The 15,933-nt window shown below is 49.8% G+C and overlaps 1 protein-coding gene across 1 annotated transcript in view; it reads right to left on the bottom strand.

The window, feature by feature from the left end:
* LGALS8 (galectin 8) overlaps positions 1-14,175 on the bottom strand; it is a 28,388-nt gene extending 14,213 nt beyond the window's left edge. Inside the window, exons 1-5 of the mRNA XM_090263346.1 lie at positions 13,918-14,175; positions 12,428-12,575; positions 5,221-5,309; positions 3,131-3,341; positions 1,623-1,742 (exon numbers count right to left, since the gene is read on the bottom strand). Coding sequence (XP_090119472.1) covers positions 1,623-1,742; positions 3,131-3,341; positions 5,221-5,309; positions 12,428-12,469 — 462 coding nt within the window. The 5' untranslated portion in view covers positions 12,470-12,575; positions 13,918-14,175. The remainder of the gene's footprint in view (positions 1-1,622; positions 1,743-3,130; positions 3,342-5,220; positions 5,310-12,427; positions 12,576-13,917) is intronic.
* Positions 14,176-15,933: the final 1,758 nt, after the last annotated feature.

Genomic DNA, 15,933 nt, shown 5'->3' with positions numbered 1-15,933 from the left:
TGCTTTTCCATGTGGACGGCTGGCCTTGGCTTATGCTTCACAACTTCCTAAATCCTCTCAAACAAGCAAGAACTGGCCTCAATGTGGCCCAGGTCCAGCACTAGCAGCAGCCAGCCTAGATTCACAGCTTGGCTTCGCCTGGGAATCTCCAAACGCAGCACAAGTAGCAGCAAACTCAGATTGCTTTATGGCTTAGGCAGGGTGCCCTGGGCAAAACACAGGTGGGGGCTCACCTTAGCCTGTATCACCCTGGGAAACCCCAGGGCCAGCGCACCCAGGGGACACCTACAGACCACATCAGAGCACCACCACCCTGCCCTGCACAGCTGATCCTCCACAGAGGGCAGAGGTTGGTGGTAAGTGGTCTTGTAAGAAAACACAGGCAATAAACTCTTTTGACATTGTACTTCGTAACATCTTTTTGGATATATCTCCTTGGGCAAGGAAAACAAAAGAAAAAATACACAAACAGGACTACGTCAAACTAAAAAAGCTTTTTACAGCAAAGGAAACCATAAACAAAAAGAAAAGACAAGGTACCAATTAGAAGATACTCACAAATGATATACACCTAATAAGGATTTAACATTCAAAATATATAAGCAAATCATGCAGCTTAGCTTAACATCAAAAAAACAAACAACCCAATCAAAAAATGAGTAGAGGACCTGAACAGATAATTCACCAAAGAGGACATACAGATGGCCACCAGACATGTGAAAAGATGCTCGACATCACGAATCCTCATGGAAATGCAAATTAACACCACAATGAGATACCACCTCACACCTGTCAGAATGGCCATCATCAATAAATCCACAAATGCAAGTGCTGGCGAGGACATGGAGAAAGGGGACCTGGTGCCCTGCTGGTGGGGAGGCACTGGTGCAGTCACTGTGGGAAACAGCAGAGTCCTCAAAAATTAAACAAAGCACTACCACGTGCACCAGCAATTCCAGTTCCAGGTATTTATCCGAGGAAACCCAAAACACTAATTCAAAAAGTTATATGCACCTCTATGTTCACTGCAGCATTATTTACAATAGAAAAGATATGGAAATAACCTCGGTGTCCACGGATACATGACTGGATGGAAAAGAAGTAGTACATATATACAATGCAGTATTATTCAGCCGTAAGAAAGAATAAAATCTTGCCATTTGTGACAACACAGATGGACCCAGAGGGCATTATGCTGAGTTAAATAAGTCAGACAGAGAAAGACAAATATTGTATGATTTCACTTATATGTGGACTCTAAAAACAAAACGAATCAATAAAGAAAGCAAAATAGAGCAAGTTGATGGTTGCCAAAGTGGAGGTTGGTAGGAGGATGGGAATAAAAATAGTGATAAATAAGGCAAGGTTGTGTTATCGAACTAAAAAAATATTTTTAAAAATAGGCCTATAGAGAAGCAGGTCAATTTCTTAAATGACATTTAAGTAAGTAAATGCACAGAAAAAAACAGAATCCTAGTAGTTTGAAAGATTTACTTCCAAGAATTAATGCCTCATGAAGGAGACATTTACTTCGGCTTAAGAAATGTTAATTAAAGATACTCCCTCCCCTTTCACCAGAAAACGTCACCAATGAAGGCCCCGCACCACGGAAGGGCACTCACCGTGCTGAAGCTGAAGCCAACTGAGTGAATGCTCACTTGGCCGGAAATGCCCAGAGTGTCTATTTTCTCGGGGCCAATCCTGTGGGCGTAGAGCAGTACATGTTTTCCATTGACAGCCACCTAGATCGACACAGAAAATAGCCACCCCCACCCCGAAAAAAGTTAATAAATTAATTTCATTAACTTACCCAAACCGAAACCTGTTGACTTGGGCTTCGTTTTATCCCTTTCCCACGGGGCTGCACTTGCTGTGTCTGACCCGAGGGCGATGAAAGCATCACAAACCAGCAGCGTTTGCCTCCTTTTGCCTCCCGACCCCCAGACCAACCATGCCTGCCTGCACACAGGGGCGTGTGCGTGGGTGCCTCTGTGCAGAAACACGAGCCATCCCGGGGTCAGGGGCTCCTGATGCCCCGGTGGGCCGCAAGCCCAGGAGACCGGCTCTGCAAGCCCGCACCCTCTGAGGGACCACCGTGCACATGGCAGGTGCTCAGTCTGTATTTGTCGCACTTGCTGAATGGATGAACATGGGCAGGCTCCCCCACTTCTCTGAGACTGCTGTTTGTAAGCAGAAAACGTTGTCACCCAAAGGGCGGCTGCTGCTGTGAGGAGACGCGGCCACTGCTGTGCGTCCCAGCATGGCCTGACACAGAGCAGGTGTCCAGCACGTGCAGTCCTGTCCCCCCCCACCCCAAACACCAGGGGCTGCGTTGTGCAACTCCAGGAAAACAGGCAGAATGCAGCATGAGCTTTAAGCTACGGGGGCTGAAAATCCCAGTGGCAGGCCAAGTAAATACAGGAAAAAACCAAGCGCAACACAACATTACAGGAAAAGGTATTCAAAGGCCAGGGAAGGAAGGGGTGATGGAGTTCAGGGGACTGAGGGGCGATGTTCTGGTGGGAGCGGGATCCTGGAGGCCGGGAAGGACCCACACCGGGGATGGGAGCGTCTTCTCTCAAAGGGCAAGCAGAGAAAGGAACTCTGGGACCAAATTCTACATCACACGCACGGGGTGTGAAATGCTCATGGAAAGCAGTGATCGTGTTTACAACACACAGCATTTCTGAGATCTCTGCGTCTAAAACCTCAAGATCCTAAAGAATCCTCTTGTGGCAGGACCTAACCTCACACTGGATGCTGACTTCCACACTCAGGTTCCCCACCCGTCCGTTAGTGCGGGTTCCCCCGAACGTCGGGTCACGGTGATTCTAACCAACTACGGCACAACTGGTATGGCGCCGTGCCAATTCGGAACTGAGCTCCGCCCTGCCAGGAGAAACATGACCTCATAGAAACCGCGGCTGCCCTGGACCTGAGCTCCACAGGCCCCTCGGGCAGGAGAGGAGCTGTCCCCACCTCACCTGCAGGGACCTGCCTGGCCCCGACGTTATAAAGCCAAACTCTCCCTGGACGTAAGAAGTACAAGGGTGTGCTCACTACTGTGAACAAGCTTCCTGTGCACCTGTTCTCATTAACAAGGAGTCAACTTTCAGTCTCCAGAACCTACCTGGAATTTGTCCTTCAGCACCATAATCACAATTTCAAAAGACTTTTCTTTTGTGAAAGGCATGTCGTAGGTGATCTCTTCCCTCCCCCACTTTTCATCTTTCAGAGTATTGCAGACAATGCAGTTAGCCCTTCTGAAACGGGGATTGAAGTGAAAGACCACATCGGCTCGAGGTTTCACGCTGCTGCCACACTGGAAGTCCACCTGGAACCTGAGGGCAGAAACACGGGCCACCTGAGGACTCGCAGAGGAAGGCTGCCAGGAGGGGCCCAGAAGCACGAAAACCCAGGCTGAGTGTCGTACGACTGACCCTCTGCTCATCCACCCAGGTGGCCTGAACACCCCCCCTTCACTCCCTCCTTGGGAGCAGGCCTGAGCTGCAGCTGGGGCCCCATCTGTCCAGAAGGAGCCTCCTTTCTCCAGTCTCCCTTGCAGGCAGGCCTGCTTACGGGATAAAGCTCAGCCGACGTGGAAACCAAGTGTTTACAGAAAACTACTGGGAACTGAAAGTCAGGTGGCCTCTGCCTTTTGTCCACACCCTGCCCATGCCCCCAACCCCGAACAGCACATGCACCCATCCAACTACAGGTCTAGCGCCAAGAATCAAGGGAAAGAGGACCTTACCCGGGGACAGCCGAGTGGACAGCCAGAAGCAGCCTGCTTCTCTAAGACTTAATGGAATTGCCTTAAAACGCCTGGGCTGTCTCCTTTAGCCTTGACTTTCACATCTCATTTAAACCACTGTTGTGTGGGTAGCGGCCACACTGACCTGAGCCCAATTCTAACAGACATGGCCTCATCCAGTTTGCAGCCAAAGGAAGCATTAGACAAAAACACCTAAAAACAGACCTTAAGAGATATTGTGCAAGCCCTGGCTGCGTGGCTCAGCTGGTTGTAGCATCACCACGCACACCAAAAGGTTGTGAGCTCAAACCCCAGTCAGGATACATATCTGGGCTGCAGGTTCGATCACCAGTCTGGGCATATATGGGAGGCAACCGATCGATGTTTCTCTCTTTCACATCAATATCTGTCTGTCTATCTTCCTCCCTCCCTCTCTCTCTAAAATCAATAAACATATCCTTGGGTAAGAATTAGAAAAAGAGAGAGATATGCTGTGGGTGTGTGACCCTGTAACTGGAGTTTGTACCTGTCGTCTGGCCACAGTTCCCCTCATTAACTATATGACACCTGTCCGGAAAAAGTCCAGCCATTATTAATAAAACGAGAATGGTTTGTGCAACATCAATGTAACCTGGCATCCAAGGAGAGTGGACTGGAATGCACATGCGTGAACAATGACGACTTCACTGTACTAGTCAGTGGGGGTGGTAGACGCCACTGAGTGACCATGTGTATTGTGTGGTCGTCATGTTCAAAATGACTGAGCAAGTAGAGCAACGCATCTGCATCAGATTTTGTGTTAAGCTTGAACATTCCTCCGTGAAAACTATTCAGATGATACAGAGGCTGCAGCTATGGGCAGCTGGTGATTGACAGCCTCATCATGACAACATGCCCACTCATGTATCACATCTCAGGAGTTTTTGGCAAGTCAAATCACGCAGGTGACTCAGCCCCACGACAGCCCAGATTTGGCACCCTGTGACTTCTGACTTTTCCCAAAACTAAAATCACCTTTGAAAGGGAAGGGATTTCAGAACTTCAATGAGATTCAGGGAAATACGATGCGGCAGCTGATGGTGACTGGGAGAACTGCGTGAGGTCCTAAGGTGCCTACTTTGAAGGGGACTGAGGTGTCATTGAATTATGTACAACGTTTCTTGTATCTTGTACCTTTTTCACTAAATGTCCCTATTTTTCATAGTGCATGGCTGGATACCTTCTGGACAGACCTCATATATCCAAATCTTTACAATGAGATAAGACTTATAGCAATAAAATGAAAAACCCAAATAACCTTTATCAGTCACTCATTCCAATCTCCGCATCTGGGCCACAATGCAGATGAAAGCAAAACCAGGCTACAAACACCAAAACGGCTCTGTCCCGTTATTTTTTGTTGTTGCCCGACAGCCATGAAGAGGCAGCTTGTTCACGCTCTTTTCCATCCAACACAATCGTCCTACCTGTCTGAGTTCCCAGGGATGTGCCCACGTATTACAATCAGAGTTCCAGGCTCCAGCTGCTCAGGAATGGTCCCGACATAGGGGATTACCTAGGAAGAATCATTTTAACAAGTGTCCTTTTACATAAGATTGAAAGGCTGTGCTTCTATCACATACAAATCTGCCCAACCCAGCACTTTTATCCTCACTACTCACACAGCTATACAGCATCTGCAAACTGAGTCATCTGGGAAAAGACACAAGATAAATCCTACTCACTATAATTTTTATTTGGGTTTTGTGAAATAAAACTTCCACTTAACAGAATAACCCTGATAATGGGAGAAAAAAAAACAACTTGTGGCAATGTCATCCCTTCCCCACCCCGGGGTTCCATGCAGCGGCAGGGGCAAGACCGTGCCCGGCCCCACGCCAGTGCCAGCAGGACGCGGACACTCACTGCCTGGGGAGGTCGGCCACACCTGGGGCAGGGCCCTCCCCGGGCTTCCAGCCTGCAGCCCACACCACACTGCGTCCTGGGACGGGCGCTGGAGGCTGCGGGTCTCTCACAGCACAGCGTCCACCAGCGCTGGCCTGCACTATCTGCACACTTGGTCTCCAACAGGCACTCCCGCCCAGCACTCAGGTCTCAACCTGCACCTCCCCACCTGGAACCCAGCCTTTCTGTCTGGGGCCTGACATACTCAGAACTTGTCACTCCCCTTCCCTAAGGTGGCTGCTCTGGCTGGGGACCTGCGCTATGTGGCTGCATCTCCTACCTCACAACCTCCCCTCTTCCACTCGGGAGCATCTGGCCAGACACCAGCCTGCCTCCTGCCAGGCTCGTCCAAACGAGGACATCTATGCTACAATTTATCCGAGGTAGCCCTGGTTGTCAAGACGTAAATAAAACAAGGGGGCTTGTTGCCAGTGGGTGGCTCTTGGCTCACACTCCCCTGGGGATCTTGTTTCAGATTCCCTGGGCCACCTGCGTGGGCCCGTCTGTGCCCATGCCTCTGTCTGGACTGGGAGCTGCACGGAGCAGCTCTGGGTCACCACCTTCACATGCCCTGGACTGAGGTCTGAGATGATCGACGGTCGCATGGTGAACGAATGAGCTCTCACTGCCCAGGAACGGCTCTGACAGGCCTCTCACATGCAGCTGAGCAGTGACGAAGAGCCGCGCTGCACGGCAAGGGCCACTGCCTTCAGCAACGAAACAGTCCCAGAACCAGTCACATCCGGTGCCATGACACCTGCTGAGGGCAGGGTGGGTGGGACGAACAGGGCCCACGCCCCCAAACAACTGTCTGCTCTACAGATGCGCGGAGTGGCTGCCGACGCACAGCAGCGCGGACACGGTGCAGGAGGAGCCACACTCCGCGCTGCTCTTTCGGACCACAGCCCATTCGGGAACGGGAAGCAGCGTCCTCCACGGTGTACATCTCTCCGTAAAATGAGACCGGTTTTTGCACCTTAAGATTTTATGTGTGTTCTAATTACGTGTATGCAGAGTATTTAATAACACAAACATTTTAGTGATATAAATAGCAGAGAAAGTAGCCTACAAAGCTGTACGTACACATTAGAATCTTAAATAAACATTACCTTAAGTTATAATAAATGTTAAAAAGAAAACCCCGTAAAGAAATAAGCAAAAATGATTTCTGTAATAAACGTTTATATTTTTATAACCACAGGGTTTTTTTATCATATATTCAATTTTAGGGTTGCAAACAGCCTTCTGAGACCATCACTGCCAATAAGTAGTTCACAACTGTTAATAAATTGTTCCAGTCTGTGAAACAGCTGTGGCGAACGTGGGGCCACCTGCTGTTTTAGTTGTCTGGATTAATGCTTCTACTTGCAAACGCCCTGAGTTACATCAGTAATGCTCAGCCCTCCTGGACCGCGGGGGTGAGGCCAAATGCCTGCAGCCCACCCACTCAGCTCACAGCCATTTGCTCCTGTGAAAAGGGAGGAAAAGGAAACTGTTTTCTAGACAACTGCAGGCTTTGATGCTTTGTTTCAAAAAAAATTAACTTATGTAAAACAATTGAGAGATATGATCACACTGGAGACAATACCATAAGCTTAAGCCCTAGTTAGGTTTCGTGTTACTTGCCAAAACTTCCTGGCTGATTCATCTTTTATGACAAGTTATGTGCAAGGGTCCCTTTCAGTGAGACTGCAGCTGGAAAAGAGTACAAGAGCCCTGCGTGTGAGGAGCTCGCCAGATACCTGTGGGAAGACACGAGTGGAAAGGGGGCATTTGTGTGGCTGTTCAAAACCGCATCTCCTTCCCTACCCGAAAGCCGTGGGGACAGGCCTGTTGGAGCCCAAGCCTGCAGACAGACCACTGTCCCCTCCCTAAGGAACCCTCGTCCAGACTGCAGGGAGGGCCCGGAGGGTAAGGGCACTCGATGAAGCCCTGGCAATCAGTGGCCCAGCTCAGACATGGCACCAAAAGTAGTGACAAGCAAAAAAGAAAAAAAAAAAAAAAAAGGAATGACAAGCAGCAGCCAGAACAACACCGTATTTGCTCTTGCAAGGACGAGGCAGCTACACCCAGGCTCAGCAATGCAACAGATGTGTCTTCATGGGAACAGCCTACAGCGCACTGCTGGGCACTGTCACCGTAGCTGGCAAGCCTGGCTCTTCAAGTCTGGCTAGAGGACTGCTCGATACCATTCACTAACTTCCTTCTCGGCAAGCTTCTGTGCTTGCAAATACAAACCCTAACTACTTTAACATCTAAAATAATGGTGCAGTAAGCGTCAAACAAATGTGTCAGACAACTGTATGAAGAATCCTCACTGAGTTGGCCGAAGAAAGTTCATGAAAGAGGTGATCTGAGCTGGGAAAGTAGTGTCAGGCACACAGGAGGAGGAGGCCAGCTCGTGTAGAAATGTCAGCTTACAAAAGCAGAGAGGCAGGAAAAGACAAAACCTACCTGGGAGCAGAAAGTAGTAAGGGAGCAGTTAAAGACAGACTCAGGGTCGGATCTGAGACTGACAACGAAAGTGGGGTCTGGGAACAACAGTCCCGCGGGCGGGGGATTATCTGGCAGATAGTACTGCCAGCGAGCCAGACATAGGGAGATAAGGCTGGAATCCTGGCTGATGGCAGCACGCACTGGGGGAGGGGTTATAGGAGATAGACTAAGATATTCCAAAGGAAATTGTTTACACAGCGCCACCATCTCAATGGAAAAACTGGGGAGGAAATAGGTTTCTGAAGGGAGGTGGGTTTAGCTTTGAACACGTTCAGTGTGAAGGGTGAGGAGGACATCTAAGAGCAAATGCAGTGAAAGAGATTCAGGACCACACGTTAAGTGAGTAGCCCATCTTCATACTTACTGGTCAGAGTAAAGATGATTATAACAAAGCAGACAAACCGAGAGAGAGGAAAAGTCAGGGGCCCAGCCTCAATGGTGTGTAAAACGATGGTGCACAGGGAGGTGGACAAAGCAGGCCTGACTGTGACCCCTGGAAGGCCTCCTTCCCGCAAGGCTGGCTGCTGCCTGGGGTCTAGGGACTGGGAATCTGGGAGAGCAGCCACCACCCTGACTGATGAGGGTGGCTTACTGCACCTACCCGTCTGCTTGTGCACACACCAGGGTCTGTGCCAACACCTGCTTTCGGAATGTGCCGGGTAGAAGCTAGCTACAGAAGCAGCCCCAGTGGAAACCCAGGCCAGGGAGTCGAGGAGCTTCCGGGGTAGGGGACATTTCACACGCGTACTGGGACTGGAGTACATTGTGACTCCACTAGGAGGCTCCCCTGCCTTTGCCCTAGGTGCCTCTTCCCTCTGTGACTCTGCTCCGTACCCTTTCACTGTAAGTAAGTCACAGCCATGAGGATGACTTTATGCTGGTGACCACAACAGGCGTGGGGAGACTTCACGACAGGGGTGAGAAGAGAAAGAAGAGAGAAGGGTCAGGCAGGGCAGGAATATCAAGGAAGCCAGTTTAATGAGGGGGACTGGCAATATCTTTAACATGGAAAAATAAGGAAGATGGAAAACAAAATAATACAATGGATGCCATATCTTTTGACCCAAAAACTCATTTTGTAAAAAACATTAAGATTTCTCTTGTAAATTACTGGCACGCGTGCACGAAGATGCATATCCAAGGATGTATGTACATCACAGCACTGGATGCAGTCACAAAAGGAGGCAGTCCTTCAACAGGGGCTGGTGAAACAGGTCACATGCACATGTAACAACAAACAACGAACTCACTGTGGGGCATTAAAATAGGTGAGGAAGTCCTAAATGTGCCGATACCTCCAACAGGTGTAAAAGGAGAACAGCAGGGTGTAGTGTGACACGTGCACGTGAAGAAACAGGAGACATGAAAGGTGACAGGCACAACACACACCCTCTGGGACACTCACACACATATTCCCAGGAAGGACATACAAAACCCTGGTTGAAAATGACAACCTCTGGAGAGGGGAACTGAACACCAGGGTAGGAAAAAAATGTATGGTTTAGTGAAACCTTTAAATAGTGCTTGAATTTTTAAAAGTGAAAAGGGGCCTTCTCCTGCTTCTCCCTCCCCCAAGCGCCAGCACCAAAAAAAAGTGAAAAGGAAAACCACTGGGTTTGACACAAATACAGTTTACATTTTAACGAGATTATCTTTCAGTTAGTGAGGGCTCGGTGGCCAGGGAGGAGGCAGACGTTAACAGCAGCAGGACACGGCCGGACGTGCAAAACCACAAAAGGGACGCGGTTCGGAAAGGAAGACCCAGTTTAGCCCTGAACTCCCAGTCCTGCAGGGCTGGCATGGCAGCTCAAACCTGGAGGTTCCCCATGAAAGGCCAGAACTGTATCCAGACTGTACTTGGACTTGACCGGACTAAAGGCAGTCAGAGAAGGTAAGACAAGAAAGCAATTAAGAAAAAGGAGAGAATCAGAGGGCAGAGCTGTGGGGAGAAAGTCTGGGTGGCAGAAATTGACCCTCTCTCAAGAAGGGCGTCAGTGAAAGAGCAATAGGGGAGCAAAGGCCAGAAAGGACCTCAGAGATTAAAAAAGAAGACCTACTGCTCATGGTTTGAGATTAAACTGAAGGGAGGCAGGGGGTGTTTAGACTCCTAAGGAGAAAGGAGGCAGAGCTGCTAAGGAAGCCGGCCTCAGGCGCACTCCAGAAGCAGGTGGAGTTAACCTTAACAAGTGGTTTATTCACCTGGAGCAACAACTTCTTACTCACATCTTAAGAACTAATAAAATATTTAGGTAGACACTATGGTATTAAACAATCTATTGCACTGATGGCAGTTCTGGTATGAAGTGAAGATACTGTCTTCCAAATTATTCACTGAATTTGAATGGAAATAAAAGTGAGCCTGACTTTCTTAAGCCTTGGAATGCCATCAGTTGAACTACTCGATGAAATATATTAAGTATGAAAAAAGTACATAGGCCAGTTATCCAATTTATCTTTTCCAAGAAGTTAATATGGACAGAATCTATCACTAATGTGACCCAAACTTTAAAATTAAGAAATAAAAATAAAAAGGCAGCAGTTCTTTGTCTTCATAATGCTTGATAAAGAGAATAGAGTAGAAAATCAATAAACAGTTTCCCACTGTTTGAACTGATCACTAACAAAACCACCACAATGCAAGAAAAGTACGTCATTTCGGCCTAGATTGTACAATAGCCTAAGTGACGAACTTAAAATCTCTACGTTATCTGTGACCCCCTTCTCCTGTGGTCTCCTGAGCACAGAAGGGCCGCACGCTGCACACAGTAGGAGGGCTGCCATCAATACGGGTCTACAATGCAGTGGCTGTTCAACAGTAAGTGAAATTTAGAGACATCAAAATGTTATTTTTGCCATTCAGGTCAATCATTCTACCTCTACCCTTTTCTACCCGTGAAAACTGACTATAAAACAGAGAAACTTAAGAAAAATGTGTCAAAAAAGATTTACTGTGTAAACATGTTATTATGAAGTTCCCTTGGGACACAGTGAGGTCACCTGGGAATCCTGAGGGAGTTTCGTGCTCTGAAGCAGCCGGCTTCAGGCTCCCTTCATCAGTTTAGGGTGCGGACCCCAGAAATTACAAGAATCGTCACCTGCTAGCATCAAGATACGCAGGTATTTTAACCTAGAAATGATTATCTAAACACCATCACAAGTAGGCCTCTTTGTGCATGAAGGCCAGCACTGACCCTGGCCCACGCCTCCTCGCAGCTCCGGTCAAGGTTAGACTACAGCCATCCTTGGCAGGCAGCCCGGTTTTTTTTGGTTTTGTTTTTTAAATCTCTGCAGAAAGTCAGTCTACACTTTGAGATGCTTTTAACTCTAAGATACACAAAATCAATTTAAATATCTCTGACTCCAAATTCAGTAAGTCCTCCTTTTTAAATCTAGGGCTACTGAAGGCTACTTCCTCTAAAGCTGAGTTTGCTTAATGCGTTGGTCATGGCTTATTCTTGCACAATGACGTAAACTCAGGGGGAAGAGAGTTATAGCTACTAAGCAAATAACAAAAATGAACACACCCTAAGACTGGTTTAGGACTCTCAGCCTCCCTATTGCCCAAGAGTGTCTCGGTGGGGCTGCGGGGAAGATTTACTAAAAAAGCAGCAACTCTTCCTCAGACCTAAATTCAGGCTTCAGCTCCAGATACATGGAAACTTAAAACTAAAACAAGTCTGTCACTTCCCAGGACGTACATGGAAACTTGGAGCAATTCCAGTCATTCAGGGGTTCTTGGACCAGCCTCAGGCTAGAACAAGACCCTTAGTTTTTTTCATTTTCCATCTCACCACTCGCTTTTGACATTTTCCTGCTCAAATGACAAGCAGCAGTTGAAAGGCAGAGGGGTTAAAAACTGAGACATTTACTTCTCATAAACAAGTCTTAATAAAAAAGACTTAAAACTTGTAGTTTTAAACTTATGTCTATGATTATCCACACCCTCCTGCCACCAACGTTGGCATTGCCTCCCTGTCCTCCCGTGTCCCTGATCACAACACGTCCTCACCACCTCGTGTGGCAATGGGACCTAGACCCCCACCAGACCCCTCAAAGGGCTGCGTCTGCCGTCAGTCCGTCCCCACCACAGCCCCTGTCACACGAAGGGGCCACGTGACATGGTTACTGAATTTCCTTCTTGACCCTCTGCCCCAGCAACAGATAATTACAATCCACTTGGACTTGCTCTCAATCCTGCCAGAGGTGACAAGTGATTTCGGAGAGATCAGTTACCGGGTTATGGATGACACTCTGCAGGTTGTTTAGGGACAGCATCCTTCTTTCCCACTGTATTGTCGACTGAGGTCTCTGCTGTGTACCATCTAAGATCTTAAGCAAGTTTCATTGACAGGCTTCCCAGACTGAAACTGAGGCAGTTGCCCTGTGTAAAATCAAAACAGCAGGAAAGAAATGCATTATTTTTCTTCGTATCATAACTATTCTTAAATTTAAATTATAAGTTAGTCTACTAATATTTACCAAGTAACAAGCTATCACAATCAAAGGTCTGACCCCAATTCTCATCTAGTGTACTATAAACTAAATAATGTTGGGTTATGAATGCAGGGAATATTGGTTGAAAAACTGCATCAGGAGAAAATTTCTACCATGAAACTTATTATTAAAAATATTAAAATAAAACAGTAGGAAATACTCCTGTACTTTTCCTCATCTGTAAGATGAGAATGACAGCACTCACCTCACAGGTGTGTCCTGAGGACTAAATGAATTAACAAAACACGGACGGGACAGCAAGTGCTTTGTAAGTTTTAGCTATTATTATTAATAGAAAAGATTGATCCCCTCCTCCTCCTAATTTAAACAAGTCAAAGCGGGAAAACATCCAGTCCCTGCAATATTAGTTTTTCCTGTGGCAAAAAGAAAAAAAGGTGTGTGTGGGCGGGGGACCCTCAACCACACTTTTAAGGACCAACTCCTCGTTCTCAGTCAGTCGCGGGGTCGCAGCACAGCGAAGGGGATACAGGCAACCACCCCGTAGTCGCTGGGTGACAGGCCTGCCTCGGAGACCGCTTCGTCCGGGGCACGCGTGAGGAGTCTCTGCGTCGCACACCCGAAACTAACCCGATGCTGATGCCACCCTTACGCTAAAAGAGCCCGTCGGTGCGTGTAACAGCTCCGGGGAGGACGACGGCGTAACCGGCCGAGGAGAAGCGAAACTCCGCTTTCCGCCTGACTTCCGCCCGCGCCGCCCCGCGCATGCGCAGCCGCAGCCGTCAGCTGACCCCGAGGAAACGGCGGCCCCGGCTGAGCGCCGACCTGTGTGTAACTGCGTACAAGAGGCACAGGCAGGGGCGCAGGGAAGCCAGGGTTGCTCCGAGGCCACACTGTGCCCAGCCCCAAGGCTTCCGGAGCCTCCTGTTCCCAAGTGTCACTAACGCCGGCCACCGCGCCGGCAGCCATCGTTACGTTGCACGGACCATCAGCGCAATTCGGATAACTGGCGTTTCCTACGGTTTAACAGGCGGTCCAGCGGCTCCGCTCCTCACGGGGCGCGTTCAGAGCGAACACGGGGAGCCGCGGGGGCTGTCACTAAACTTAAGACCCGTCATTTAAACGGTGGGGGAGGAAGCCGCCCCGGATCGCCGGCCAGCGGCGGGCTGACCGGACACGGCCCACCCATCAACTGACTCGGACAGTGACGGCCGAAGCCCCTCCCCGGCCGGCGCGCCCACCGCCGCAGCTCCCTGAGGCCCCCGACTCACCCGGACCGCGTCCCAGGCGCTCACGCAAAGGATTTTGTCGGCCGCGCGCCGCGCCGTCCGGCTCCCGCTCGGCCCCCGCGCGCCGCTACGGGACGCGAGAGCGGTCAGTCCGCTGCCCTTCCCGAGTTCGCGCTGGGGACGTGCTGCCGCCGCCCCGCCCCGCCTCCCGCACAGCCGCTGGGGACACGGGCCACGACCGGCTCGGTTCGGGATGTCAGGGACGAGGCTAGACCCTGTGCTTAAAAAAGTCCCTGGGCGGGTCTCTTCGCCTCTGCCCAGTCGTCGGGGTGGAGCGGAGGGAGATGGGAAAGGGAAAGCCTTCGGCTCCCAGTCCAGCGTGTCCCGTCCGCGCCGTGTCGCCGGCCTCCAGCCTCGGAGGGAGGGCGCTCAGGGCCGTGGTGCACACCTCCCAGGCCCGCGGGGACCGCAGGTCAGTCTCTGGCCTTCCCTGGGTGCGCCGGTGGCCGGTGTTTCTCAGGGTCGCTTCCTTGTCCGCCTGGGACAAAGTCCAAGCTGTGGGGTCAAGGGTGACCCGACTGGAGGCGGCCCCTGGTGCCGCTTCTCCGGGCGTCAGTGCAACGGGAGGTGGGGGGGGCCTGACTGCAGCCCGGACTGCGCCCGGTGCTGAGCCCGTCCACGTCGTCTGACCGGACTGGCAGGCCGTGCGCACCTGCAGGAAACGCGGAGCACGAGTGGGCACACCGACCGCGGGCTTGGCCGACCTGCTGCCGCGAAAGCTTCGGAGACGCGCGGCCACGTGGGCCGGTGGGGTTTTCTGTTCCTGCGTGTCGCTACTTGATTTTTATCCACGTTTGCTTTAACAGACACGTTTTGGTGTCGCTGCTGGAGCCTTCTCTGCTCTGTAGCTTTTGTTTTCATTATTTTTTATTTAAATTGAGGGATGCACTACACATCCCATACCAGTGAGCCCAGGTCCGATTCACTGTTCTGTCTTCCTTCCATTCTTTTCCCAAGTTTGGGTTCACCCCTCAGGATCCATCCAGCATTGCCGCATGAGCCCTGGACTGGCACTGCCCTCCCCGTGCGTCGTGTCCCATCTGTCCGACTCCATTGCAAATGGAGGTGAACTTAGGCTAGTACAGGAGCAGCGCCTAGTCGGGTGTCAGGTCACTGGTTCAGTGAGGAGCCACTGAATCTCTTCACAACGTTGCCTGGGTTTAGTACCTCTCCTCTGAACAAACTAAGCTGAAATAAATACACATCTATGTTCTGCCTCTTTGGTGGGTGGGATTTAGGTGCAAATGGATCTGAGTGAAAGAGCTGGAAACCCAGTCCTGATTAAAAGATGCTCGAATCCCAAGAACTTATTCTTAGAAATAACCCCCTCGTGGGTCCCTGTTTGGTTTAATGAGCTCGGTATATTTTTATATCACTTAAAATCAACAAATATGTACTGAATGCCCATCATGACGGGGCCCAGAAATAGAGTACGAGTATACAAACGGCTTAGCGGGGATCCCTTCCAGCTCTCCTCAAAACATCATGCAACTTAGAATGTATGAATTGTATATTCCTGGAATTTTCTATTTAATATTTTTGGACCACCATTGACAGCGAATAAGTGAAACTGCAGGTAAGGGGGGATGACTGTGCTTGCCTCACGGGACCCTCCAAAATGCAGAGAAGAGACGTAACTATTTGGAAGTCCCACATCACTTCCTTGGATTATTGCAAGTGCCTCCTAAGTGGTCTCCCTGCCGTTGCCCTTGGCCCCTACAATCTATTCTCAACCAGCAGCCACAGACATGATGACAAAGCGTAATCCACACGGTGTTATTCCTCTGCTAAAACGTCCCATTAGCTTTTGCTCATCCTTTGAGAAAAGGTCCAAGTTCTTGCAAGAGCACTCGATGGTCTGCCGCCGGCCCCACACACGCAGACTTCATTTCCTACTGCATCCCTCCCCCATTATTCCGTGACAGCCACACAGGCTCTGTGCTCTTGTGACACTCCCATTTCAGAACCTGTGCATTTAATGTTTCCTTTGCCTCCTCC

The sequence above is a fragment of the Furipterus horrens genome, unplaced genomic scaffold, assembly GCF_987537825.1.
Source record: "Furipterus horrens unplaced genomic scaffold, mFurHor1.1.pri manual_scaffold_15, whole genome shotgun sequence".
Classification (NCBI taxonomy): domain Eukaryota; kingdom Metazoa; phylum Chordata; class Mammalia; order Chiroptera; family Furipteridae; genus Furipterus; species Furipterus horrens.
Note: the sequence above shows the minus strand (reverse complement) of the source record. Positions and strands in the feature narration are given on the sequence as shown.